Genomic DNA, 26,375 nt, shown 5'->3' with positions numbered 1-26,375 from the left:
AATAATAATAATAATAATAATAATAATAATAATAATAATAATAATAATAATACACACTCCTCAATTTGGAGGGTTAATCTTATCTTATATTTGGGTCTCTAAAACCCCACTTCAGTGGTTTTATGGCAGAAACTCTCTTTTCCCGTTAGTGACCACAAAAGCTGGACATTAAAACAAATGTAATATTAATGGGAACAACTGAATACGGAAAAATAAACCACCTTAAACCAGCTTCGATATATTCTCTGATATATGCTTCCATTTAACGCTTTTCACTCCCTCTGATTTGAATAATATAATTTTCCAGAATTTAGGTCCTGAGGGGGAGATTTTGGGCAAAGCTCTATTTAATACTGATTCTTTTAATTTGATTTTTTGAATATATATATTCTGCTTTTGTAGCCATAACACTCCGGGGGGCTAACAACCAGAATACAATGTACATGGGGTTCCTACATATCGATAGAAGAGCTGATAAGAGACTGCCCTCTACAAAAACAATTCAAAATACAAATAGAGGCGAAACGGATTGGGTTCGCTGCCTTCTTTCTGCCTTTCTCCGCAAATTAAAATCTGAAGTCTTGAATTAAATGGTTGCCTTTGAAATAAAATCTTCCCTCAAAAATAAAATAATAATCAGGACTCCATTACCTTTTCAAATGATAAGGAAAGCTTCTGCTTTCAAAAAAACCCAACGGTTTCTAATGATATGTCCAGAAACGAATATATTCAGTTCCAAATTAACTTGGGGAGATTAGAAATGTAATGCAGGGAAATTGTATGTAACACACATACATGAAAGAACATGCTGCTTACACAAAGATTCACACGACTTGTTTCTATATGTCTGCGTGTTTAATATACACGCAGATAGAAACACACATACAGGGAATTAATAGTTAAGGTACACCATGCACATAAAGAATTTCGTGATAACACACGAAACCAACAATTGGTGTACGCCATGGATGGATAAATGCAAAGACTGGATTTGGGCCATCCTACACAAAGGTGTGTTTCTCTGTGTGTAACTAGATGTGCTTTTTGATGTACCCATCCACCCACAACGTGATCATGGCGGAGGTTGCTGTATGGAAAAGCCGCCCTTTAAAGAAAAGGGTTAGGTCCGAAAGACCCAATGAGCGGAAAGGCATATTTGCTTGCCTTTGGAATATCTATCTATGTGAGTATATATAAATATGAGAGACTGCCCTATATATTCCCTTAGGAACACACACACACACACACACACACACACACACACACACACACTGTATATATTCCCTTAGGGAAAATACACACACAAACACACAATAGAGACTGCCTACATATTCCTTTAGGATCATATATACATGAGAGACTGCTCTATATATTCCCTTAGGAATATATACATATATACATACACACACTGTATACACACACATACATGATAGAGACTGTCCTACATATACCTTTAGGAATATATATACAGTATGTGTGTATATATATATATATATATATATATATATGAGAGACTGTTCTATATATTCCCTTATATATGAGAGACTGCCCATCCATACACACACACACACACACACACGAGACTGCCCTACATATTCCTTTAGGAATATATATATATATATATATATGAGAGACTACTCCATATATTCCCTTAGGATATGTGTGTGATTATACATGCACAGAGATACCTACATTGTGTATAATAGTAATAATAACTATACACAATAAAATTTTCATAGACACCCTTTAGGAGGCGGAAACTGAATTCCAGAACAGTCCTACCGCTGCTCACCTAGCCCAGTTTTGCTGCATTGGACCACTACTATTGTTTCCGTGGCATGTACCACTGCGGTAGTAGTGTACGCTTGGAAAGCCCTAGTGCGCCTGTGCGGTAGGTATATATGTCTGCCTTGGTCCTTCTGTCTGTCCTTCCTTCTTTCCATCTTCCTTCCTATGTATATCTTTGTGCATACATGTATGTACAGGCACCGCCCAAGCCCACAAATCCATAAAATACATGCGGTAGGTGTGTGCTTGGAAAGTGTTGCACTTGTTCTCATGCAGGTCTGTATCTTCCGAAAACCTTACTCTTTAATGGCATTGAAATGGGGAGGAAAAGGGGGTGCGGATGGGGAGAAAATTCATTTGGGGGCGAATTTCCGAAATGAAACCCGCCTTTCCTTAGAGAAACCAATATATGATATTAGGAAAAAATTAGATAAAACAATAGACTTTCACATTTTGCCTTAACAAAACACACACCCAAAAAAGAAAACCTTTTACGAAATAATATGGCGTCCCACCCGCAACACACTCTTCGCAATTAACGATTCCAGGTATAAAAACGCATCCGCAAATGGTGAGCCGCAAAATGTCCTTGCAAATCTTTCCCTTTATAAAAGTAGGCTCTTTTAACCTTTAAGCAGATAAGAGGGGGCTGATCAAGACCCCCCATTGGGAAGAAATAGAAAAGAGGGGTGGGGATGGAAGTGGGGGGGGGGCTGCGCAGGATCTTTGCATATTCTTCTTCTCTTTGGGCTTTCTGAAAGAAAAAAAAAGAAAAGAAAAAGATGGCGGCGGAGAAAAAGACTGCTGTTAAAGCAGTCATGAAGAAATGCAATAAATTCCTTGTTGTTTTATGAAAATTTACAACTTTGTGATAGAACTTTATGAGTGGCTGGGTTCTGCGATTGGCCAGACCTGGTCATGTGGACTGCTAACCGTGAACATGAACTTTTTATGATTTCCCATGTGGTTATTCTACCATTCTTTTGGCCGCTGTACCTTGGGTCGGATCACTGTCCTCTGTAGGACTGTCGCCTCTTTTAACCAATTTTTTTTAAGTTCCATGTATAGGGCTAAAAATAGAGGAGGAGAAGGGCAATCTCTCTCTCACACACACTTACACACACACACACACACACACGCAGACACACACACACACACAGATCTAGGAGTGAGTTTTAGATTGCTAATATACCGATTTCCCCGCCCTTTCCTTTCTTAATTCTCTAGATTCAATTTCCATATTTGATTTTGGGGTCCTCTGTCTAATGATGGAGAGGGAGGATCTGCACCGGAGGCTTTTGCCGTTTTTCAAAAGAGGGAAGTTACTCCATTTTCTGTGCAAAAGGACTCGGCAAAAAGAGGAGGAAAAAAAATCTCCCAGAAGTCGCAATGGACGGCTATCAGGTTGGGACAATATTTGTCAGCTTATACATAATAGCAAACGCAATTCGACACCCCCCCTCCTCCTCTACCACCTCCTCTTCTTCTTCCTCCTCCACCGCTAATCCTCAGAGCTTCCAAAGGTAAGGAAACCTATTTATATTTTATTTGAGTCAGCCTTTTTTAATTTTAATTTTAGAAGCCTATGTTCCATTTCTTAAAAGGTATAGAAAAATAAAGGGATGTGTGGGGGGGGGGGAAGAGAAGGAGAGGAGCCTACTGTATTGAAAAATATCTTGGTAAATATGTATTTCGATAAGTAAAGAGAAATCTAAGGAAGGAAGGAAGAAGGATGAAAGGAAGGGGTGTGTACCACAAAATCTTAAAAAATATTCCTATCACCTGGCCATAGATTCTAAAGAGAATTCCTGCAGCATCCAATTGAAGGTAGCTGTATTATATATATTGAAGGTAGCTGTATATATATTACAGCTACCTTCAATATATATAATTGCAGCTTTCGTGGGTTCCTTTTGAGTCTTTCCCTCCCACTCCAAACCTCTTCCCCACCCCAGAAAAAAACGATCTGGCCAGCTTTGCTTGGCATCGGGGGAATCCAGTCATTTTGGGAAGTTTTGTACCATAGACAGTTGGATTTGGATGCTTTTTCCTCCAAGGTCCTGAAGGGATGAGTCGAGTCTTCCGTAAAGCTCTTCGCCTTGTAAGGATGCCTAGATGGTGGGAAGAAGGGGGGACAAGAAGGAGAAGAAAAATTAACAAAGGATAATAATAATAATAATAATAATAATAATAATAATAATAATAATAATAATAATAATAATAATAATGCATGGAATAATGCGTCCCCGTTTGAAAAGCAAGCGTCGGTAGATCTGAAAATGATCCCATGAATTATGGCAAGGGAAAGAGGACTCATTAAAATGGCAGATGGATTGCGATCCATTGACTGTAAAAAGCCTTTGTAAAAAGGGAAGGTGTAGGCAATTCTTTAAAATATACGTATTTGCTTCTATGAGTAGACACATTTCATTTGGTGTTTGAATCTCTCCCTTTTGTGTGTGTGTGTTTTAGGGGAGAACAAGTTAGGCTTAAAACAATAAGTATTTCCCCATAGATGTCTGCTTTTTAAGGGTGGGGCAGGGAAAGGAGATCTTTCAAATGCTTTATATTTTTAAACTCTTTCATGGCTGACTTGCTTACTGCTCTGCGATTGCTGCTGGCGCGTTTCCCTTGTGTGCTTTAAAAAGAAGGGACTGATATTTGAAAAAATGGATTTACGGGTAAACTGAGTTTGTTTGTTTTAAAAATAAAATCCTATAGATTTCTTTCTTTTTTTTTAAACCTTGTTTTCTTGTTTCTGCAAATTCTCTGAAAGTATATGGTGGAGGAAGGGGGAGTGGGAGAAGATTGGGAAACTTGGTAAAAAATTATCCTGCATTTTCATGTGTAATTTTTGACTGCTCCTTATTCATTTGGCATGGCCTTTCTTTCAAGCTTTCAGTGCTCTATCTTTCTATTTACGGAAAAGATGAGAAAAACACAAATCAAACTGCTTTTTTTGCTGTTGAAAAAAATGCTATCTATCTATCTGTATCTATATCTATATCTATATCTATTCACCTCTAAATCATCTGCCTATTTTCTAAGTTAATTCAAAATTCACTGACTGTTTCATAGGGCTAGATATTGTGTGTCTGTTTTGTACAAAAGGAGCTTGTTGGTTGTTTGTGCTCTTTTAAATGAGGGGATTAATTAAGGAATTCATATCAGTTAAACACTACCAAGTTGTTTGTCCCCCCCCCCCCATTTCTCTCTGTTTTGCAAGGACTTCTTTGCCTTTACAATTTCTCCACTTGTTCATTCTATGCTGTTTGCTGCCATCTACTGTCGAAAAGAGGAACTCTCCGGTTTTGTTGCTTCCAGACTTTACATTGTAAAGTTTACAGTGATTAATTTCCCATGAAAACAAGTTTAACCAGATCAAGATTTTTCATTTTCTGCACATAATATATATATTTTGCTCATGTAATGGATTCGGCATGGCTTACATGTTCTGGAAACAGAGCTAAAGGGAATTTCCATCCATCTGTCTTTTCAGGTTTAGGGTTTTGCTTTGCTTTATTTTATTTCATTTTAAAAACACAACAACAACAGTACAGTCACCATAGTAGAGCCTTGTTTCCATTTTCTAGTCCGTGAAATATTCGCACAGCTCTCTGGTTTTTGCATTAACGTTGTGAGCTGAGTTGTTGGAGTTGTCTCCCTTGTGTTAAAAGGAGACCTTTGTGTGAAAAGAAGATATGGGTGTTTAATTTGGTAAGTGGCTAATGCCAGGCACTATCCATCCCCCCTTCAATGTGTGAAACTGTATCCTCATGTCGAAGTTGTTGTCTGGGGCCATTTCTTGGTTGGAATATGATATCTATCTGTCTTTACTTTACTGGCGTGATAAAAACTCTAATGGCACGAAGCTGTGAATGGAGAAAGTGTCCTTTATAATATGAGTTCTTGAATCATGAGAAATTACAGTGGATTTAGAAGAAGAAAAATGCAATTACTCTCCTTCTCTCCCTCCCTTACAGATACACAAACCAAACTTATACCATCAGAAAAAACAAGGCTGTATAGTAGCCTGATTTCAGGCCTTCAGTAACTTGCTCATCTCCTCTTACATGGGATGGATGCACAGTCCCATTAAAATTGTAGGAAAGGCATAGGGTTTTTGAGGAAGGGAGGAAAACTTCCTCTATGGGATCGTGCCCTTGTTCCTTTAATTCAAAAACATCTGTTCCAGCCCAGCCAACGAAATTCCTACATCCTTGTTTTGCTTTGTTGCCTTTAAACCCCCCCCCCCAAAATCTGTGCTTAAAAACCCATTCATATTATAAAGACTCTTTTTCCATATCCTTCTGTACTTTCCTTTCCGGCCACACAAATAAAGCAATATAGAGACAGTTAAAAGAAAGAAAGAAAGAAAGAAAGAAAAGCAGCCTTACCCCTAAAGGCTCATTTCCCCCTTTTTGGTTAATTATTAGCTAAACCCTTTGATAAAATAATAAAAGGGTGGTTTTCCTCCCTGTTTTCCTTTCCCTCCTGTAACCCCATTAACGGGATTATTATACACTGCAGGGGAAGCCAGGTAAATTAAAACGCAAATGGCTGGAAATTAAGTTTCAAATGGTTATGTGTTTGGGAAGAGGGGGAGAGGGAGAAGGACGTGTGTGTTTGTGTGTGTGTTGTAGTGCAGAATTCACTTATGAGCCGCCTTTATTGTCTTACACATGCCAACAATGTAGGGAGGGAAATCACTTAGGTAGAGTTGTGGTTATGCAGACGACAAAAGCAGCTCCATCCCTTGTGAATAGCTGTAGGATCCTAAGCAAAGTCCCACTCTCTTTCTCTGTCTCTCTGTGTGTGCCCTGCGATGTATTTAAAGCCCTGTGTTGTTTTGTTGTTACAGTTTATGGGACCAATTTGAGTCTCCTTTTGACCAAACGCCCTGCTGGTTTCACACTCCTCCGTGCTTCTCCATTCCAAATACCTCCTTTATTTACAATCCGGAATTCTTTTCTTTCTTTCTTTCTATCTTTCTTTCTTTCTTTCATCCCATTTTTTTATTCTGGATTGCCTCAACTTTAACTTTCTCCCCCTTCCCTCCTCTTTCTTCTTGCCACCAAGCAATTCCTTGGCCTAGCAGCGTCTGCCCAGAGAAATATTTGGGTGTTGCTTTTAATCCCGTCATTTATCTCACTCTTCTCTTCAATCCCCCCCCCCCAAAAAAACGCTCCGTTGCCTCTCCTTCTCTCTCCTTTTGCTTTGTAAAGTTTAGCTTGTGTTAAGCGGAGATGAAGGGGTGGGTTGGGGGGGACCTGGAGTACTTTCCCCATCTACAAAGCCTAGGCTACACACGTTGTAAATAAATCCGTTTAATCTTTATTTATTCCCTGCCATTTGAGGTATGCCACACACTGGCCAAGACAGATTCCCGAAGGTAGAGGAAGGCTTCATAGAGGGGAGGTTGTTCCTCCAACAGATTGTAGGCAAAAATGAAGGGGGGAAAAGAAAGGGGGGGTATTTTTGCCTAATATAAGCGGCTAGGAGATCGTTTCCAGATAACAGAAACTGGAGGCCCAGTATAGAAATATGTCAAGGGCAGTGGGAGAGGGACTACAAATATTTTCACAGCCATCACAGCAATAGCAACAACACCTTGCGTAAGGGCTCCACTTGGGCCGCATCCTACAAAAGGAAGGTTGGCACGTAGGAACCGAAATGTATGGCCCATATTTCAGAAACGTCCACGGTCAAAGTAAACAAAAACATATAAATTATCTTAGTGTCTATCCCTGCCAGAAACACTTTCGAGACATGCTGCTACAGGCAAGAGGAGAACACCAATAGGTTCTGCTTCATATAAACAGCCTTCTAAAAGGACTACAAATCCCACATTTCGTCTTGGCCCCACAAAACTTGAGGCAAATTACGTTAGATCCGAGTCTACCTTCCTCTTTCAAACTCATTTTTAAGATAATCATTAAAAAAAAAACACCACACACATTAATAACTCTCCAATTAATGTCAATCGATAAGATTGAAAATTCCTTGCCACTGTCGACAAGGTGAGGCAGATTCTTAAAGGAGTATTTGGATGATGGATAATTATCAGCTGGTAAATTTCAATTAGTCACTGTTTTTAAAGGGGGGGAAATGACAGAGGGTTAGAACTGCCTGAGTTTGAAAGAGAAAAGTTTTCAGGAGTTCACAGATATGGGTGAAAAGAGCCGGATTACATTGTTTGTTTTTCATTCCACAATCCTTCTTCCAGCACAAATATACAAGCACTCCCACACATCCAGACACACACACATTGTTTCTGCATTTCCAACAGCCCTTTTAAACTAACACAAGTACAAAAAAACAAACCCCAAAACAAGTAGCACAGTTACTTATCTAACCACCGAGCAGACAGACCCTTAAGCCTTAATCCAGATACTCTTGTTCACATGTGATATGTCAAAGTTTCTAAACAAGAGTCTGAAAGGTTGCGTCGTTTTCAAATAACTCATTCTGGAGAGTGTGTGTGTGTGTATGTGTGTTGGAGTTAGCTCAATTTCCCTCCTCCTCCTCCTGTCCTTCCTCCCAGTTCCTTCTGTCTTTGCAAACCAGTAAAGCAGAGCTATTTAAAGTTTGGATGTATTCTGCACACAAAGGGGGAGGGAAGATAAAATCTAGAGGAACCTGTGTCACACAGACCAGAAATGGGAGAGGTGTGCATTGTGTGTGTGTGTGTATAAAGGAGATTTTTCCCCCCTTATAAAAACACCCTACTTCCTTTGCCTGTTATTTCCTTCCTTTCTAAATTCATGGCAGCATTGAAACCGTGAAGGTTTTCTTGTCATTAAAACTGAGCTCTGTAAAACATTAAATCGTAATCCTGTACAATTTCATGACTCTTTAATCCTCCACAGCGTCGAGTCATGGCGAGTGTGTGTGTGTGTGTTTGTGTCACGTTGCCATGTGCATCCGATCAGGGAGTCATGGAGTGTATATGTATAGAGGATCCTTCCTATGAGGAGATTACACCCTCAGTAATGGACGGATGACAGATTGGAAGATTGGATTACAACTTCATTTGTCCAGATTTGCAGCGATGTCCCTCTACATTCTGACAATCAAAAACTGGGGATAAATCGGAGGTATATTTACTTAACTTTCCAGTGATGTCCAAACTGGTGAAAGGAACATTTGATGGTTAGGGAGACTTAAATGTTTTGTAGATAGAAATGAGACATAGAGAGAATGAATTTGGGGACAACAGAGAGAAGAAGAAGAAGAGAGAGAGGGTGCAAAAGTGAAAGGCGCAGGCCATTAAATCTACGATTTAAAGTGAGTTGGGCCATTTCGGAAAGATTTATTGAAAGTACAGGATAATCCCCGAAACAAAATAGAACTAGGAGGGTTGCAGAGAAGAAACATTTGAGATGCTTTAGAGCGGCCCAAATCTGGAAGGAGAGTGGATTAGTGATTCGTGCCAGAGAACTCCTGGGATAATCTGGAAGCCAACCGCACTGCAAACTTTCTAGCCCTTTTGTCCTTCTTTATTTTTTAAAGAAACGTATTTCACCGAACTCTTTGATTTCCGAACCGGTTTAAACCTGTTCCGACTTTTGCACCCAAAACCAAGCCCACCCGCCTCCAAGTCAAGCCAAAGAAACTCCTTCCGCAGAGCTCACCTTATTATATCGACAGTAGGGATATCTACCAGATGACCAATCGCTGCCGCTTTACCTATTTTGTTTCGATGCTGGGTGATCAATAAAAAGGAGCACTCTTGGTTGCCAGACCAGCCGCTCTCCTTAACTCTAAACTGTCCAAAGCCCCCGCCGCAAGCGCAAAAAACGCAAGAGGGCACAGTTGTGGGAAGACATACGGACTCGCCTTGGAGCTCTGTCCGCACCACAGAAACTTAAAAAGTCAAGGGTTTTTTTTTATTAGGCCGGTTCGGAAGGGATCAAAGAGGTACGTGAATGTACCAATTCAACTCATTAGAGGTTAATTTAATGACCAAAATCAGGTGGAATGAGGAGAGCAGATCTTGGCCGAAAAAGGGTTCTCCTTCATCCTTCACCAGGATCTGGATTCAAGTTCTTTTTAGGATACTCCATATAGGATAGCCCCCCCCCCCCCCCCCCCCCCCCCAACCCAAAAGTGTGTTTCGAACTTTTTTTCTTCCTCCAAAGACTGTCGCTTCCTCTCTCTTCTCCTACTTGTGTGTCTAGATTTCCCCCTTTCTCTTGCCCTCTCTGAAACCCCTTAAGGAAAAGCTCCCATCAAAGTCCCTACAAATACGCGGGAAATGACTAAACTTTTCCAAAGGAAAAGAATTCACCTTTTCCCTCCCCCTTTTTCTCCACCTTAGCAGCAATGCTTGGATCCTCTCTCATTTGTGCTTCCACACTTCCCTCTTCCCTCTTGTTCCTCCTCCTGGTCTCTTTATTTATTTATCTTCTAAGGAAAAAAAAAAGAAGAAGAGGAAACTCCAAAACCGGTTCAAGGATTGGTCTTTCCTCCTAAATAATTACTATGTGGCTAAAGGTGGTGGTGGTTGGGGGGCAGTTGTGGGTTTGTGTATCTGAGGTTGAGAGAAGGTGGGTGGGGGGCTGCATGGTGTGTATGTGTGTTTTCTCTCTTTTCCCTCCTCCTCCTCCTCTCTGTTGTTTAAAAGTGATGGTTGTTGGTGGCAGAGATGCTTTCGCTGGTTTGTTCTAGGGGGGTCCCCTGTGCAAAGCTAACCCCTCTGGGGTGCGATTTCGCCCGTCTTCGGCTCCTCCGATTGGTCAGCGCCTGATCAGATGGTTTGCTTTCCTTATGTCCCTGGTTGGCACGCGGCCATCCCCCTTCAGCTAAAACCCAATCTCCCATATACTGCTAATAGCTAAACCGCTTGGACTATAAAACGCAACAAATCATAAAGACCCAGGGAAAGAGCAGGGGCTGCTCTTCTGCATTATTATCATTATTATTATTATCATCACCATCATTATTATTATTTCCAATGAGTTCTTATTTTGTCAACTCTACTTTCCCGGTGAGCTTAGCCGGGGGTCAAGAGCCGTTCCTGGGACAGCTGCCCTTATATTCCACGGGATACGCGGACCCTTTAAGGCACTATCCGGCCACGTATGGACCTGGGGCTGGCGGGGTCCAAGAGAAGGGTTACCCCGGAGCGCCTTACTACCAGCAAGCCAACGGAGCTTACAACCGGAGCCCAGCTTGCGATTACGGGACAGCTGGGTTTTACAGGGAGAAAGAGACAGCTTGCTCCCTTTCCAGTCTAGAGGACCCGGTTCAGTTCGGCCCGGAGCAGGTCCGAAAGTCCGACTGCTCCCAGAGCAAACACGTTTTCGGAGACAGCGAAGACCAGAAGTGTTCGACCCCGGTGTACCCCTGGATGCAAAGGATGAACTCCTGCAACAGTAAGTTCCTCTGGACTCTTGACTTTTTTGGGGGAAGCTAGAGGACAGAGGGAGACCTGGAGGGGCAGTTGCGTGACAGACAGGCAAACAGAGACAGACAGATATCTTTCCACACCATTTCTTTCTGGAAAGATTTTTCCCCTTCAGTTTTCAGCTTCCAGACAGTGGCTTGGGGGAAAAGGAACAAACTTTCTCCAAACTTTTATCCTACTTTAGCTGTTCTGTGTCACGAACGCTGCTGGGTCTTTATGTCGGTTTTGAAAGGGCGAGGAGGGAAAGACCCAAACAAAACACAAAACCCCGGTGTTTCCCTATCACTTGGTCCGTTTCTTTAGCCAACTTTCTGCGTCCACTGTTTCTGGACACTATTGATTGAGCGATTCTGGTCTTGTAGAAAGCCAGGGCTAGCTGTCACTCAGCAGCAGTGATTTAAAGGACCTGTCTGCGGTAGTTTTACATAGACACACATATAGAGGATGGGATCCTTATTACCCCGAGGGGGTCCCCCCCCTGCATTATTTTCATGAACCTGGTTTTTACCACTTTTATCCCCTCCACACCTATATGCCCTTTCCCTGCCCAGGCAGTGCATGCTATAATCCCAGCCGCTTGAATAATGTCAGGAGGGTTTAAATATTTGAAGGGAGAGAGCTACATTTTTAATGAAACTCAGGCATAATGAAATGCCTGTCTGAAGAGGAGTTGCTTAGAGTTTCTCTTTCACTCGCTCACTCAGCCCTCCCCCTTCAAATTCCGCACCTTCTTCTGTGATCGACGGTTCCCTCCAGGTGTCATATTATTTTCCATGGAAATCATTTTTTAAAAAACGATCAAGAGCTACAGCAGCTAGTCCTCCTCCTCCTCTTCCTATTCCTGGGTAGTATATGCTGTCACGTTTTAAAATTCCTGACGGGTGTATGGGGGGTGGTGGTTTTTAGAAAGGATCGATACACTTCCTATTGCATCAATTCCCCAATCTATTACAGTTACTGATAAAAGGGTGGGAGGCGCAGAGAAATAAAAGGGAGAGGAGGTGAGACACAGCTCACAGCGTTTTCCATATCGGGAAGGCACAGGCTGCCCAGAAAGAGAGTGATATGCGGGTAAAGAGGAAGCTGAGGACTTATAGAGCCTTCATCTTTTCCGGATGCAGGAGAGCAGAAAGAGGTCTGTGGGCTAAAAAGGAGAGTGCTTTAGGGACTCTCTCCCAGGACGAAACCCTACAAGACTTCCAACGAGACCCTAAAAAACACATCAGTCAGGAAGCAATCTCATTGATTTCTACACGCCATTACTTTCCCAGTGGCACTTCGATTTACACCAAAGCAAGCCCAACTGGTTATCTATCTCCAGTGGGCTTTTCTTGGTTCAACCCGATTTCAGTAGTGTGCATTCCTCAGCCAATATTACACTGAGTCCACACGGGGTTTACTCCCAAATCAGGACTGGTAGGACTGAAGGGTTGGGAGCCCACCAACTTCACTCAGGGGAGGGGGCTTCTAGAGTCCTCAAGGCAGGAAGAGACGGATAGGCCTTTCCTTGCAGCAGCAAAGTGGCTCCCCAACAGAATTCGCAAGCTTTCCCTGTCCCACAGAACTGTTCCTCAGAGGTCCCCCCCCACCCTTCCCCTTAACTTTAACTTTAAAGGAGAAAAGAAACAAACCAATTGAAGTTGGATGGTGAGGCTGGGCGCTTTCAAGGAGAGACTGCTGGGGGCACAGTGGGACTATGATTCCAGAGGATCATAGGCTGGGATATGATGGTGGTGACTGGCTGGGACTCCCCCCCCCCCCTTCCAGGCATGTTTTGGCTTTGAAAAGTACCAAGTGAAAGGGAGCCCATCTGAGGTTTTGTTTTGTTCTGCTTGGGGCAAATGTTTTTTTCCCCTTTGCTTTCCCATTTGCTGGTTTTATACCCAGTTTCGGGGTAGGAACTAGTGTTTGGGAGGAGGGGGGCTGGAGGATGAAACTGAGGTGGGGGTCACAGGAAGAAGAAGAAGAAGAAGGGGAAGAAGGGGAAGGATTGGAGGTTGGGGGGGACACCTCCCCTCTCTCTTTACACACACACACATGTACACATAAAGTAGCTATTGTCATGCCTATGTGAAACTCCAGTAAATGTCGCAGTGTCCCACCCGCCCTGCCTTGCTTTTCCTCCCCTCCCCAGGTTCTTCGTTTGGGCCGAGTGGCAGGCGAGGGAGGCAGACCTACACCCGTTACCAGACCCTGGAACTGGAGAAGGAATTCCACTTTAACCGTTACCTAACCAGGCGCCGCAGGATCGAGATCGCCCACGCGCTGTGCCTGACGGAGCGCCAGATCAAGATCTGGTTCCAGAACCGAAGGATGAAATGGAAAAAGGAGAACAAGCTCCTCAATTCCACCCAGCTGAGCCCCGAGGAAGAAGAGGAGAAAACGACGGAATGAGGCAGCCGTGGAAGGAGGAGAGAGAGGAAAGAGAGAGAACGGAGGAGGAAGAAAAGAACAGCAACAAAAAATGCCAACAGTTGTGGGAGCTCCCTCCCCAAAATAAAAGGGAGAAGGGTGGGCAGGCACAACCCAGACATCATGTTTTCTTTTTGTAAAATAACCCAAGACTGTGTGGAAATGTTGGCCCAGCTTCCTTTTGCACCCTCATCTAGTAATCTGTCATGTCATAAACCAGATTTTAGTCCAGTTTTTTTATTTTCCCAGCCTTTCTCTTAAGCCTTTCCCCTCCCCTCCCGCCACAAAACAAATTGGTTTTTTAAAAAAAAGGAAAAGAAAAGAGGGGGAAAAAAACTTTGGGTGTCCTTAGGATTCTTGCTAACTCTTGTATTTAAGTGGAGGTGCTGCAATATATGTGTCAGGTTTGGGGAGTGTTGGTTGTCTTCATTTTTGTAAAACAAAAGTCTCATGCACGATTTTACTTATATGTTGTTGGGTTTTTGAGGTTTTCTTTTTTTAAGTTAATCAAACCCTAGGTTCTTTGCCATTCAAGGGGGTTTTGGTTTGGTTTTTAAAGGGGAAAAAAAGTCTCTTGAAAAAAGGAACAATGACTACCTAAAAATAAACAAAGAGGGGTGTCGTTTTTTTGTTTTGTTTTGTTTTATTTTATTACAGTTTTGTACAGTGTTGTGTTTGTAGTTTGTGTTAGCTATGGAGATTTTAAATCCTCAAATAAATAAATAATAAAAAAGAGAACCCAAACATGTTGAGAAAACCACTTGCCACATTCATATTTTGGGGCTGTGTGTATTTGTCTCTCCCCCTTCCTTTCTTTTCTGTAAAACGTATACCTATTGACACTGTTGAAAGCAAGAAAGATAAAGAGAAAAGGCCCAATGCTTGATAGAAACACTTTCCTTAATCTGAACAGTTGTTTAAGCCTTCCAGAAGTTAACGCTACAATATAGATTTGACATCTTTCCCCAATTCAACAGCCTAAACTTAAAGGAGAGACCTTTTCACCAGTAATATCTTGGAACTGACATTTAACTTTAGTGCAGATCTTATTATTATTATTATTATTATCATCATCATTATCACACTACAAAAGAGTTATGCACAGTGAAGAGGAAAGCTCACAGTGTATGCAATAAATTAAAAACACACACACAGACCAAGGTATCAGCATGGCTCCCATGGCACATCTGCTCAAAGATATCTTACGTTTCTATAGCCCTTTCCAAACACATCCTCTAAGTTCTTTAAAAACAGGCATCCCACCTAACTAGTGTTTACATAGGATCCTAAATTAAATGAAATTTGGACTCACAAGGAGGTCACTTTTTCTGTGCAGTGCTGAAAGGGTTATTCCATCAAGGAAGTAAACGAAGAACTGAAATACTAGTCTCCTTCAAATACTATTTTCTAGAAGGATCTCACACCTCTTTTCAGTCCCTTCCTATATGCTGCTTTTTCTCCCTGCTGCTGCTCTTGTGATAATGGAAATATACATTTCCAGGTTTAGACAAGCTTTCAGAGAATTCCTCTGGAGAAAAAAAAAATCCCTCAAAGAAAGTGAAATATATGCTACTGTTCAGCAATCGTCCTTATCTCTTTCTTTGAAAGCAAGTGGTCTGCAGCTGATTCTGGCTTTCTGTTCTTTTGCATTTCCCAAATGGTTTTAAAGGAAAGGCAAGAGAATTGAGCACATTCTGAAATACCTTAAATGCACAGGTAGATAGGCATTGTCCCCCAGCAGATTACAATAATAATAATAATAATAATAATAATAATAATAATAATGAAACAAATCTGGTAATGAACAGGCATTTAAACCACCAATTCTCACAGAAGCCTCGCAGCTGCAGGACACTTATTCTTATTGCTTCTCTTTTCATTTGGCCCCTAATTATTATAATTATATGTCACTTTCAATATGCCTCATAATTTCCAATGACTTGCAGGCTGGCTTTTGGAAATTCCTGAACGGTCTCGGAAAAAGAAGAAGAAGAAGATGGGGAAAGTATTGCCACAGTGTTGAGCAAAACGAAGGTTTGCTTCCTCTATCTGCCCACCCCCCTTTTAAAACAATTTATGACTACCAAACCTTTATTTGCAGTTTTGATGATGGGTGAAGACACCTCTCCTTTGCGACAGTTCCTCCAACAGATTTTTTTTTCTGTTGTTATTCTACTCAAACTACAAAAATCATATTAATAAAGACAGAAGATGCCCAGTTTTAAAGGGGCATGTTTCTTCCCTTGCTAAAACTATACAATAAACTACTGGAATGTACTAATAGCAGCAGTAACAAGGTATTAGCAGTAACAAGGGTTATAATGACAAGTGTCTTGTAGTGTAAAGTCATACTAACAAAGCTGATTCTGAAAGTCAGATTCTTTTTTTAGCGAGTGCATTGCTTATAGTTGTTTACTCAGAAGGAATTGCTATTGGGTTCAATTGAACTTACTTCCAGGTAAGGAAGTGGCTATAAGAACAGCAGCTTTAAGGGGGAGAAAAGGAAAGGAAAACAAGGAAGAAAGGAAGACGGAGGGAGGATTTTAAAAATATATATATTCTAGTTTTCCTCAGCAGGAATCCTCTTCTCTGACACCTTTTCCCTAAATATCAAAACTCTAAAGGCATTGGGATTATAATGCACTATTACAACAACAACAACAACAAAACCATTGCCAGAAGCAGCGGTAAATGGTATATTTTGCTGCACAAAAGGGAAGGAAATGTCAAAAAAGAAAGGAAAGGACCCAATTCTGCAGGGAGCCATGGTGATTTCGAAGTGCAAGAGAAACCAAAGAAGCCGAAGAGACACTTTTTTTAGGTAGGGGAAATCTTTTATTTTATTTTGGAAAGGAGGCTGTACAAGAAAAGAAATAAAGAGCTTTACTTTTTTTGTTTAGAAAAAAAGAAACTTGGGGGAGCGAGCCTCCCTGCCGGCTAACTCCCATTTTGCCCAGTAGGTGGCGTGCTCCGCCAACAAGGCGCCATCTCTTCCCTCGCCTTCCTCCCCCCTTTCCCCCTTTCCCTCCCCCTTTTGCAAGCCGCGCATTGACATGGGCCTAACGATTCTCGGATCGTCATTATTTGTAACCATAGAGCATGAATTGCCTCTTGAGGTCATCAGTGAGAATTTACGACTGGTCAACAAAAGCACGTGATTCCCAAACGCACCCCCCACCCCACCCCCCCACCACCACCCCACCCCCATATTTGGCCGCATACATAGCAAAAACGAAGTACAGTGCATCGCTATAATTCATTAATACATCATAAATCCTCAAGCACAGGGGTTATAACGACCACGAAGCCCCACAAATCAAGCCCTCCAAAAAATACAGCCACCCCAAATGAGTTCGTACTTTGTAAACTCGTTCTCAGGACGCTATCCTAATGCCCCAGACTATCAGCTGCTAAATTATGGGACCGCCGGCAGTTCCATGAACGGATCTTATAGGGATCCCGGCAACATGCACGCCGGCTCTTACGGCGGCGGATACAACTACAATGGGATGGATCTGAGCATCAGCCGTTCAGCCTCGTCCTCCAATCACTTTGGGGCGGTGGGGGAGACCGCCCGAGCCTTCTCTGCCCAAGCCGCGCCGGAAAGCCGGTTCAGACAAGCCTCCAGCTGCTCCTTGTCCGCGCCCGACTCCCTCCCTTGCACCGGCAACAACAACAGCAGCAGCAACAACAACAACGGCGGCGGAGGGAGCAGCACCAGCACCACCACCACCAGCAACAACAACAACGGGGAAAGCCATGGAGGCAAAGCAGCCTCGTCTTCTCCAGCCGACCAAGCAGCAGCAGCAGCAGCCGCTGTAGCCACCGCAGCCTCTGCCTCGGTCGGCCCGGCGGGCACCGGCAGCTTCACGGAGCTAGACGAGACCAGCGCGTCCTCCGGAGCCGAAGAGAGCGGCTCCCAAGTCAACAGCAACGGCGCCCGAGCTCCACCGGAGCCCCATGCCACCTCCACGCCGGCCCCAGAAGGGCAGAGCCCCCAGATCTTCCCCTGGATGAGAAAACTTCACATTAGCCATGGTACGGGCGCATTTCTTGCCATTGATTTAGATTTATTCCTCATTCTTCTTCTTATATCTATCTATCTATAAATGGCTGAGCTAGATCCAGGAGAAAGAGGGCGGCAGGTCAGATTGTGGAGTTGTGTATGTCTGTGGGGGAGATGGTGTGGTTGGCAGGTCAGATTGTGGGGTGGGAGGAAGAGATGGGAAATGGCCAGGGCAGACCATCCTCGCCTTTTTTGTTGATGGCTTCCCTTTCTGTTTCCCTTCCCAAACGGCCTGCATGACATGACTTTATTTCGTATCGGAAGTCACCCTCCCCACTTCTTTTTTTAAAAAGGGGGGGGTAGTGGGTTAGTTGGGAGACAGTTAGAAGATGAGAATGACGGCAATAATAATAATAATAATAATAATAATAATGGTGGTGAGACTAATGGACAGGAGGGCTCTCAAATTTCTCTCCCCTTCTTAATAAAAAAAGGAACAATAGGTTAGCTGGGCGACAGACATCAAGTTAGAAGATGAGGATGACAGCAATAATAATAATAATAAGATGGTTAAAGTAATGGACTGGAGGGCTCTGAAGTCCCCCCCCCAAAGAAAAAGGAATAATAGGTTAGCTGGGCGACAGAGACCAAGTTAAAAGATGAGGATGATAGCAATAATAATAATAATAATAATAATAATAGTAGTAGTAGTAGTAGTAGTAGTAGTGGGAGTAATGGACTGGACTGGAAGGTTCTGAAGTGTGTCCCCCCACCCTTCTTAAAAAAAGAGAAATAATGGGTTAGCTGGGTGACAGAGGTCAGGTTAGAAGATGTTAGTGACAGCAATAATAATAATAATAATAATAATAATAATAATAATAATAATAGTGAGAGCAATGGACTGGACGTCTTTCAAAATAGTCCAAGTGTGAATTATTGGAGGAAAGAAATGGGTGGAGGGATTGTGAGGGGGGCAAAAGGCAGCTGTGTGGGGCACAGATGGGTCTGTCGACCTTCTCCTCTCCCCCCCCCCCCACCATTTCCCAGCGCCTTATTCTCCCACAGATATTAGTAGTAAGGGTTGTGACAAGAATGGCCAGGTCTTTGCCTCCCCCTACACAAGACGATTCAATGAAGGAGGCAAGAGTGGCCGGACTAGGTTAGCAAGTCCCTGCCAAATTCTCTGGGGCTGATGGTGGTGAGGGAACTCGAAGCACCAAGAATTTGGAAGGTGGGCAAAATCGGGTGGGGGAGGCCATTTCAGGAGGAGGAGGATCAGAAAGACAGGGAGGATGCGACCCCATTTCCAGAGAGCTGCTTCCTCCCTTTCGCTCTGCCTCTCTCTATCTGTTGGCATCGATCTAGAAGCAGAGCCAAGATCAAAGGGTTAGAGAGGATCAGAGGAAAAGAAAAATGCTGCCTTGAGTTCCCTGACTTGGGAGTCAGAAGCACTGGCACTTAGTAGGGTGGACATCCCAAATAAACACGCTTGGTCAAAACTTGTCACAGAGTCAGAGGGGAGAAAATGGCAAGGCAAAGGAGACAAGAGGAAAAAAGAGAAGAGGCCAGGTTGCAAACAGAGAGAGAGACACACAGAGAGACCCATGGCTACGTAAAATTCAGGTGGGGGGGTCAGAGGCTTCAAATGAGGGAAATTTGACTTAGAAAAGGTGGGAAGGGAATCTCCAAGGAAGGTTAGACTACGCTGGTAAAAAGTTGTGGGGGGGGGGGGATGGCAATGCAAAAGAGACAGGAGAGAAGGGAAGGAGGCCAGGTTGCAAAGGGAGAGACACAGAAAGACTACGTAAAATTCAAGTTGGGGAGGGGGTCAGAGGTTTCAAATGAGGGAGACCTGACTCCGAAAAGATGGGAAGGGAATCTCCAAGGAAGGTCTTCTTCGGTGGCGGGGTGTCATTTTGCAAAGGAGGGTAGGAAAGAGCTGGATCACCTCTCTCTCTGGGTGTCTCTGGCATGACATAAAATGCATTAAAGACTTAAGGCGAACAAGCCCCCCAATGTTGCCCTTGTGATATTATTACTATTATTGTTATTAATACTATCCAGATATGACTGGACCGGATGGGAAAAGAGCCCGCACGGCGTACACTCGCTACCAGACCCTGGAACTGGAGAAGGAGTTTCACTTTAACCGCTACCTCACCCGCCGAAGGCGAATAGAAATCGCCCATGCTTTGTGTCTCTCGGAAAGACAGATCAAAATCTGGTTCCAGAACCGGCGCATGAAGTGGAAGAAAGATAACAAACTCAAAAGCATGAGCTTAGCGTCCGGTGGCAGCGCTTTCCAGCCGTAAATTCAACCCCAGAAGGAAATTATGAAGGAATAGAAGTGGGTCGGGAAGGGCATGGGGAGAGAGGGAGGGTGGGAGTTGGTGGAGAAAGAAAGAAAGAAAGAAAGAGAAAAAGAAAGTTTAAAAGCAAGCTAACAAACAAACAAACCCGACCGCAGTGGTGTTTTATTTTTTGGTTTTGGTTTTAAAGTTTGGAGTACTGTAAAGTGAAGCACTTTCCATTCAGCATGCTATTGACTCTTTTTTTAAAAATAAAAATATATTATTACTATTATTATTATTATTAAGCAACTTGCGTGGTACTGTTATTCCAGGACTGTGTCCTTTGCTGAGGTTTCCTTCCTTCCCGCCTTTAAATTAATTCGTGAAAATAATAATAATAATAATAATAATAATAATAATAAATGTTGTTTCCAGAGGCTTCTTTAATGCTTTAGGTGTTCTAAATGTTTGTGTCCGTGCTAAATGATACTTTCTGGAAGACGTTGGCATGTTTTGTTTTTAATTTTGGGGTTGTTTTTTTTTAATGTGCGCTCTTTAAATGTTATAACTTATTTATAAACTGCCGAGGAGAAGGAAAAGATGGGCTCTTTAAAAAGTTGGTGCCTCTGGGGAGGTGGGGAAACCTATCACTTCTTCCTTCTTCTGCTCAAGTCCTGCAAGATCCATGGCAGGAAAAAAAGTTGAAGACATCAACTACGACCATTTTTTTGGCCTTTGAGGGGAAAAAAATACAATATATCTATCTATATATAAGCTCCTGTAACCTTTCTGTCTTTGAAATTGTCAAGTCTGTGATTTGGATCATATTTGCCTGGCCTTGTTTTGACCCAAAAGCCAGTTCTGAAACTTTTTTTCTTTTCTGTTCTTTTTGTTTGGAGAGAAAATAATAATAATAATAATCATAATTAAATGTGAGTGAAGTTCACTTTAAAAAGGGTATACGATTGGACCAACCATATAGTATGTCGAAAATGTTTGTAAATACTAGAAATATTTCTGCAGTGACTCAATAGGAAGTTTTAGTGGGCAGTTTGGATTCAGTGTTCTGTGTGTCTCAAATGGCATTTGTCATGTCTAGCTGCTTGTTCCCATCTTCGCCAAGACGCTTTTCGTATCCGTTTGTAGCCTTAACTTGAAGTCAAATAAACGTTTCTCCTGGCCAGAAAAATACCCTCCTTTGTGTTTCTTGAGATCACGAGGCTGGAAAAAGACCCGGCCCTAAAAGTTTGCTCTTAAGCGAAATACATACTCTCAGGGGGTGAGAAAACAAAAACCCTACACACATTCACAGAAAGGGTCTTCTCAACATTGCCTGGCCCATCTGCTAAGGCTTCCTTGGAGGCATTTCCCCCAACATTTCCAGCTACAGGACACAAAATCACCCCCTTTTCAGACCTTGGAGCTGCGGAACAGGAAAACACATCCCAGAGAAAAAGAAAACAAGCCAGTTGTGAGGTTCTCAAAACTTTCTTTCCTCTCTTTATACCCCGACCCTGCCACCTCTTGCACTGGACAATAAATCCCCACATCTTCCCAAGGCCTTTGACTCCAGGTAAGTTGCCAAGAAAGTCCACAGACCAAACATTCTGGAGAGTTGCAAATGAACTTAATTCAACATATTGTAAACAACCAAAAAAGCCTTCTGAACTGCACAGCTGAGTATGACAAACTGTTAGCTGTTGTAATTATATTGTCATTACTAACGCCGTATACATGTGTGTGTACATAGACTTCGAAGCAGGAGTGAAAATCGCAGTTGCCTTAACTTTCGTGCTGTTTGCAAAAGAGATAAGTTAAGTAGTTTCCAGACTGCACAGATCTACAACCCATCTTTCCTTTCTTTCCTCCTCCTCCTCCTCCGCCAACCCTCCTCCAAACCGCTACCATTAAACTCTCACTTTTTATTTTCGCAACAAGGAAATTAGTAGTTGCAGCAGCTACCCTTACGTTATAGCTCAGAGCTGTCTACTTCGGAAGTAAAAGTGGTCTTATAAACTTACCCCGAACTCTTTGGTTACTTCTTAAAAGGTTTTGAGAAGGCTGATGTGTGAGTTGTCATTTCCCCAAACAACCCGTTTTCTCGCCTTCTCTTGAATACACAAAGATAGACAGACAACAGAAACACACACACACACAGGCACATATATTTCACCCCTAGCAAAAGTAAGTAAGTATACCAAAAGTGGCTGTGACATTAAGATGTCAAATGGATAGGGTTTTATCTAGAAGTTAGATCGTAAAAATCGCCCAGACCTCAGCCAGATACCCCCTCACTGGCTCTCAAAAGTCACGTGAGGTCCATAAAGTTAGTTTTATGGTTTTGGGGAGTTGACAATGTACAATATATTTCACATTCTCCAGAATGTTAAGTGACATTTTAACTGCCTTGCTTTGGCTTGGAAGGGGGCAGGAATGGAAGAGCACATTTCCCAGGCAGATAAAGGCTTCTCCTTTGCTGGAATAGGCGGCACTGATGGTTCAGTGTTTACTCGAAAGAGGACTTAGAAGCTGCTAACCTTAAAAGTAAGTTTCTTTTTTGAAATACTATCTGCTTAAATGACTTTTAAAGGGCTAGATGGTTGTTATAGATTGGGTGAGGGGGAGCGGAGATGAAGGGGAGGGATATTATTCCTCCCCTCTCCCAACTTCTCTCTTCTGTAGAAAGTCTTAAGGCAACTTGGGCCCTATTGGTGCGCTCCAATGCACCAATAGGTGCAGCTTAAAGGAACTTGGAAGTATAGGATTAGAGGAAGAAAGGAAAAGCTCAAAAGTGCTCCATAAAAATGAATGGCAATGCCAGTGCGGAGTGCACCAGTGTTTCTGTTGGCGGGTGTGTGTGTGCGCGCAGTAGCCTTATAAAGTGCATGGAGGAGGCTTTCAGTTCTTGGGAGTCTAGAGATGTCAAAGGTTTATGCACCCTTACTTAGGAAAGAGCACCATCAAAATAGGTGGGAGTGATTTTTACAACCAAACTTGAGCAGAAAGGGGTGGTGAAGCTGAATGCAGGTTTCAAGAACACCCCTTCTGTGTGCCTGGCCTTTTAAAAATCCTATTTGAGTTCGGATGCTCCTATATTCTTAGATCCTATATAAGTTGTTAGGCATTTAGACTTTGTGAATTATAAACCTCACCCTACAGCCTCTTTCCCTGTGGATTTCAAGGTTCAGGGAATTTTGGCCTATGCAGTCCCCCCTTCCCTGTTTAAAACACATTTATGTCATCTTTCCTCCCTTCTTCCACATTACTTGTAGTTGTCCACTTGTTGCACCAATACTCCTTATGGAAAAGGAAATATATTTTATCTGGCCTTCCCGTTTCCAAGCCTTGCACAGCCCTCTGCAATCTATGTTCTCTCCGAAGTAAAACTCACCATCACCCCGCAAGGCTCAATGAGACTTTGTTGCTGCTATTACAGTATGTGCCTTGGCTCGGACTTATGGCTACCCTATCCTAGAGTTTACTTGGCAAGATTTCTTTTTCAGGAGGTTTGCCATTGCCTTTTCCTAAGGCTGAGATACTGTAACTTACACAAGGGCAGCCAGTGGGTTTCCATGGCTTAAACCCTGTCTCTCAGAAGCCTAGTTCAGTAAACTGTGCCACATACTGCTATGTAGGCCTGCATAGATTAGTTGGTTGAATGATAGGTAGGCTGCAGTCCTATACCTGTTTACCTGGAATGACTGGGATTTACTTCTGAGTACAGATGTGTTAGATTGCTGGGGAAGGTTAAAGAGATCAGCCTTTGTTTCATGGGGAAAACTCTTATCATCTCCACTTGGATAGCCTTAACAATTTAAATCAATGCCTTTAGGCAAAGGACAGAGAAGGGAGGGGGAAGATTTAGCACCCAAACTGTTTTAAAATACGTGCCAAGTCTTCATCTCTGAATAGACAAGCATTCAAGATAAAGCTAAGTGGCAAACACTTTCAGGAAGGGGCCTAACCAGAGGTTGAGTAGGTAGCAAATGGCTGGTAGCCTTTTAAAATCTCTTGCTTTTGAGAGTGGCTTGCCATAAAAACATCCAGCGCTGGGCTTGAATCCATTTGTCTCTGGACTTTAAAGATTTCTGTTTAGAAGCTGTGATTTGTTTTTCTGCTTACTTTTGTTGATGGGCAGCAAATTTAGGTATTGAAGCTCACTGAGATCAGGGTAGAACTGGTTAAATTTTAAGCCTCTTTCTTTATTTTTATTTTCTTATTTGGGTTTGCAAGAAGGAGCAAGGGACTGTGTAGGATCTAGGATCCAGATAAGACTGTAGCCTTAGGCTTAGGATTGCAAAATGACAGCTGCATTCCTTACATGTCAATGAATATGTCTGGCCCTATGCACACTCAATTCAGTAAGCCCCTGTTTTGAGCTTGGTGGGATTACTTACGAGTAAACCAACATACGAGTAAACCAACATAGGAAGAGAACTGTAGGTCGCAATTCCTTCTGCTTTGCCCAGCAGCAGATCTGGTAGAAGTTTATGTCTTTTAAAAGTGTATTTACATTTTAGTGGGGGTTTTTTGTGTTAAAAGTTGTGCTTAAGGTGGCTTAGAACAAGATTAACTTTAAAATCAATTGAGGAGTAAATATGGATGCCTCTGCTGTTTCCCTAGTTCTGTTAGCCTATCAACCATCCTCATTTTCAGAGGCTATAAGAAGCCAGCAGTTTTCACTCATTTGAAAGTCTTGTCTTTCAACTTTACAACTTCATTTCCTCTACTTCAAAAGTAAGTGGGTGGGTGGGTCCCATTTTCAGACTTGAACTGTGCAGTCCTCTACTTCATATGCTCACCAGGCAAGGGAAATGTGTCACATAACAAACAATAGGAAAATAAAGGGCAGAACCCTTGAGCTCGTGCGCACACCCACACACACATCCTACTTCATTTAACTGGATCAGTGTAAATATCTCAGAGACTAACTAGGAGACACAATGCAGCCAGAGGTTATCCTGCAAGCATTCCTAACTTGGGGGAAAAAGCACCATCCATTTAAACAGATATTCTGCAAGAGAACCTCTCCCTGGGTTGGTGGAGGGGGTTTTAAGCTTTAGGGGTGGGAGGTGGAGACAATCTTTGCAATTATTATTTTGGCCCCTCTTTCTTTTCCCTCTTCCATTCTTTTAGAATTTTTTACATCTGCTTCACATTTGGTCGACACATGTATTTCAATGTAGCATAAAAGGCACCATTTTAGCATTTCCCCCTCCCTTTAACCACACTGAGAGCATTCTACAGTGGTGTTTTTAAAGACTGTCGCCCTTACTGGCCTGAATACCAGCTTGGCACTGAAAGTCTATGGGGGTGAGGGGTGGGAAGGGGTGGATTGTGTGAGAGTCTCACTTGGATAGCCAGAGGGATTGTGTCCTCTAAAACCTGGTTCAAATATTTGTCTAAGACTGACACTTTTGTTTTGTGAGGCCTCAGGCCATAATCCAGCCACAGTTTAGCACTTTAAAGCCCTATTGCTTTCAGCAGGGCAACTAAGGATTTCCTTAATAGTGGAATTCTATATAGGCTTACTAAGAAGTAAACCATATGGTGCTTTATGGGACTAGCAAACTGAACATCTCCTGTTGAATTAAACAGGACCTTTAAGAACACAGTCTTACACACCTGGACGCAGATACAAGTCCTACTGAATTTAGTGGCGTTCTCTCTCAGATGAATAGGTATAGGATTTCAACCTGTATGTTTAATGTTGTTGGAACTAGGACATATCATAACCCAGATTGGGTGCATTTTGCATGTGAACGTTTATAGGGTGTTTGGCAGCTCCCTGACCACTGTTTATAAATTGGGAGAAGCAAGTCTCAGGAAGGACACTATGTGTATAAATGGCATTGTTTTCTGTTCATATTGTTTTAATTTCAAAACAGAGAGAGAGAGAGAGAGAGAGAGAGAGAGAGAGAGAACAGAAAGCCTTATGATCGAAAGCATTTTCACCTTCGTTCCTAGCATTTCTCCTTTCTCCAATATACCACCCCCCATCTTTCCAGTTTTCGTTTCTCATCTTCTGGCTCTATGTTCAATCCATCCCACCTTCATCCCTCTCTACTCCGTGCCTTACATACCTGCACTTTTCTACTGCTGTGTAATGAAAAAAGATTCCCCACTTAGGACAGAAATTCTAGATGCCCTGCTGAGAAGTAAATTTTTGTATTTTATTTTATTTTAAATGGGATTTACCTCTAGGGAAGCTTGCATAGGATTGTTGCCTTAGCTGAAAGTAACGCACTTTTCAATGTGGTGGAACTTACTCCTGAGGAGACATGCTCAGACCCTGAAGTCAAAGCTAGTCGTAACTCACACCCTCATCTAAGACCAGGTCCCCATCCGGATGATACCTGTAGCAAGGACTCAAAATAACTGTGTCCAGTGAGGTCCCCTCCCCCCTCAATAGCCTTCCATGTGAAGTCCAGCCTCTTTGCCTCTTGGACTGGTTGCATCTTGTGTCCCT

The 26,375-nt window shown here is 42.6% G+C and overlaps 2 protein-coding genes and 1 long non-coding RNA gene across 5 annotated transcripts in view; 2 read left to right on the top strand and 1 right to left on the bottom strand.

Annotated features, from left to right (window-relative positions):
- Window positions 1-26,375, bottom strand: part of LOC121935310 — a 44,466-nt gene that overhangs the window by 1,576 nt on the left and 16,515 nt on the right. Inside the window, exons 1-2 of one of the 3 annotated variants that reach the window (XR_006104780.1) lie at window positions 21,928-22,093; window positions 3,810-3,899 (exon numbers count right to left, since the gene is read on the bottom strand). This is a non-coding gene — a long non-coding RNA (uncharacterized LOC121935310). Of the gene's footprint in view, window positions 1-3,809; window positions 3,900-13,426; window positions 13,563-21,927; window positions 22,094-26,375 lie in introns of those variants that run through there. The other 2 variants (XR_006104781.1, XR_006104779.1) reach the window with 2 other exon arrangements.
- HOXB6 (homeobox B6) lies at window positions 9,935-14,353 on the top strand. Its single transcript, XM_042476705.1, has 2 exons — window positions 9,935-11,165; window positions 13,332-14,353. Exons 1-2 carry the CDS (start codon window positions 10,745-10,747, stop codon window positions 13,589-13,591), a joined length of 681 nt encoding a protein of 226 aa, XP_042332639.1. The 5' UTR covers window positions 9,935-10,744; the 3' UTR covers window positions 13,592-14,353.
- Window positions 16,865-21,095, top strand: HOXB5 (homeobox B5). The gene is made up of 2 exons (XM_042476697.1): window positions 16,865-17,647; window positions 19,680-21,095. Exons 1-2 carry the CDS (start codon window positions 16,957-16,959, stop codon window positions 19,925-19,927), a joined length of 939 nt encoding a protein of 312 aa, XP_042332631.1. The 5' UTR covers window positions 16,865-16,956; the 3' UTR covers window positions 19,928-21,095.

Source organism: Sceloporus undulatus, chromosome 6 (genome assembly GCF_019175285.1).
Source record: "Sceloporus undulatus isolate JIND9_A2432 ecotype Alabama chromosome 6, SceUnd_v1.1, whole genome shotgun sequence".
Classification (NCBI taxonomy): domain Eukaryota; kingdom Metazoa; phylum Chordata; class Lepidosauria; order Squamata; family Phrynosomatidae; genus Sceloporus; species Sceloporus undulatus.
This window is presented reverse-complemented; position numbering and strand designations above follow the sequence as displayed.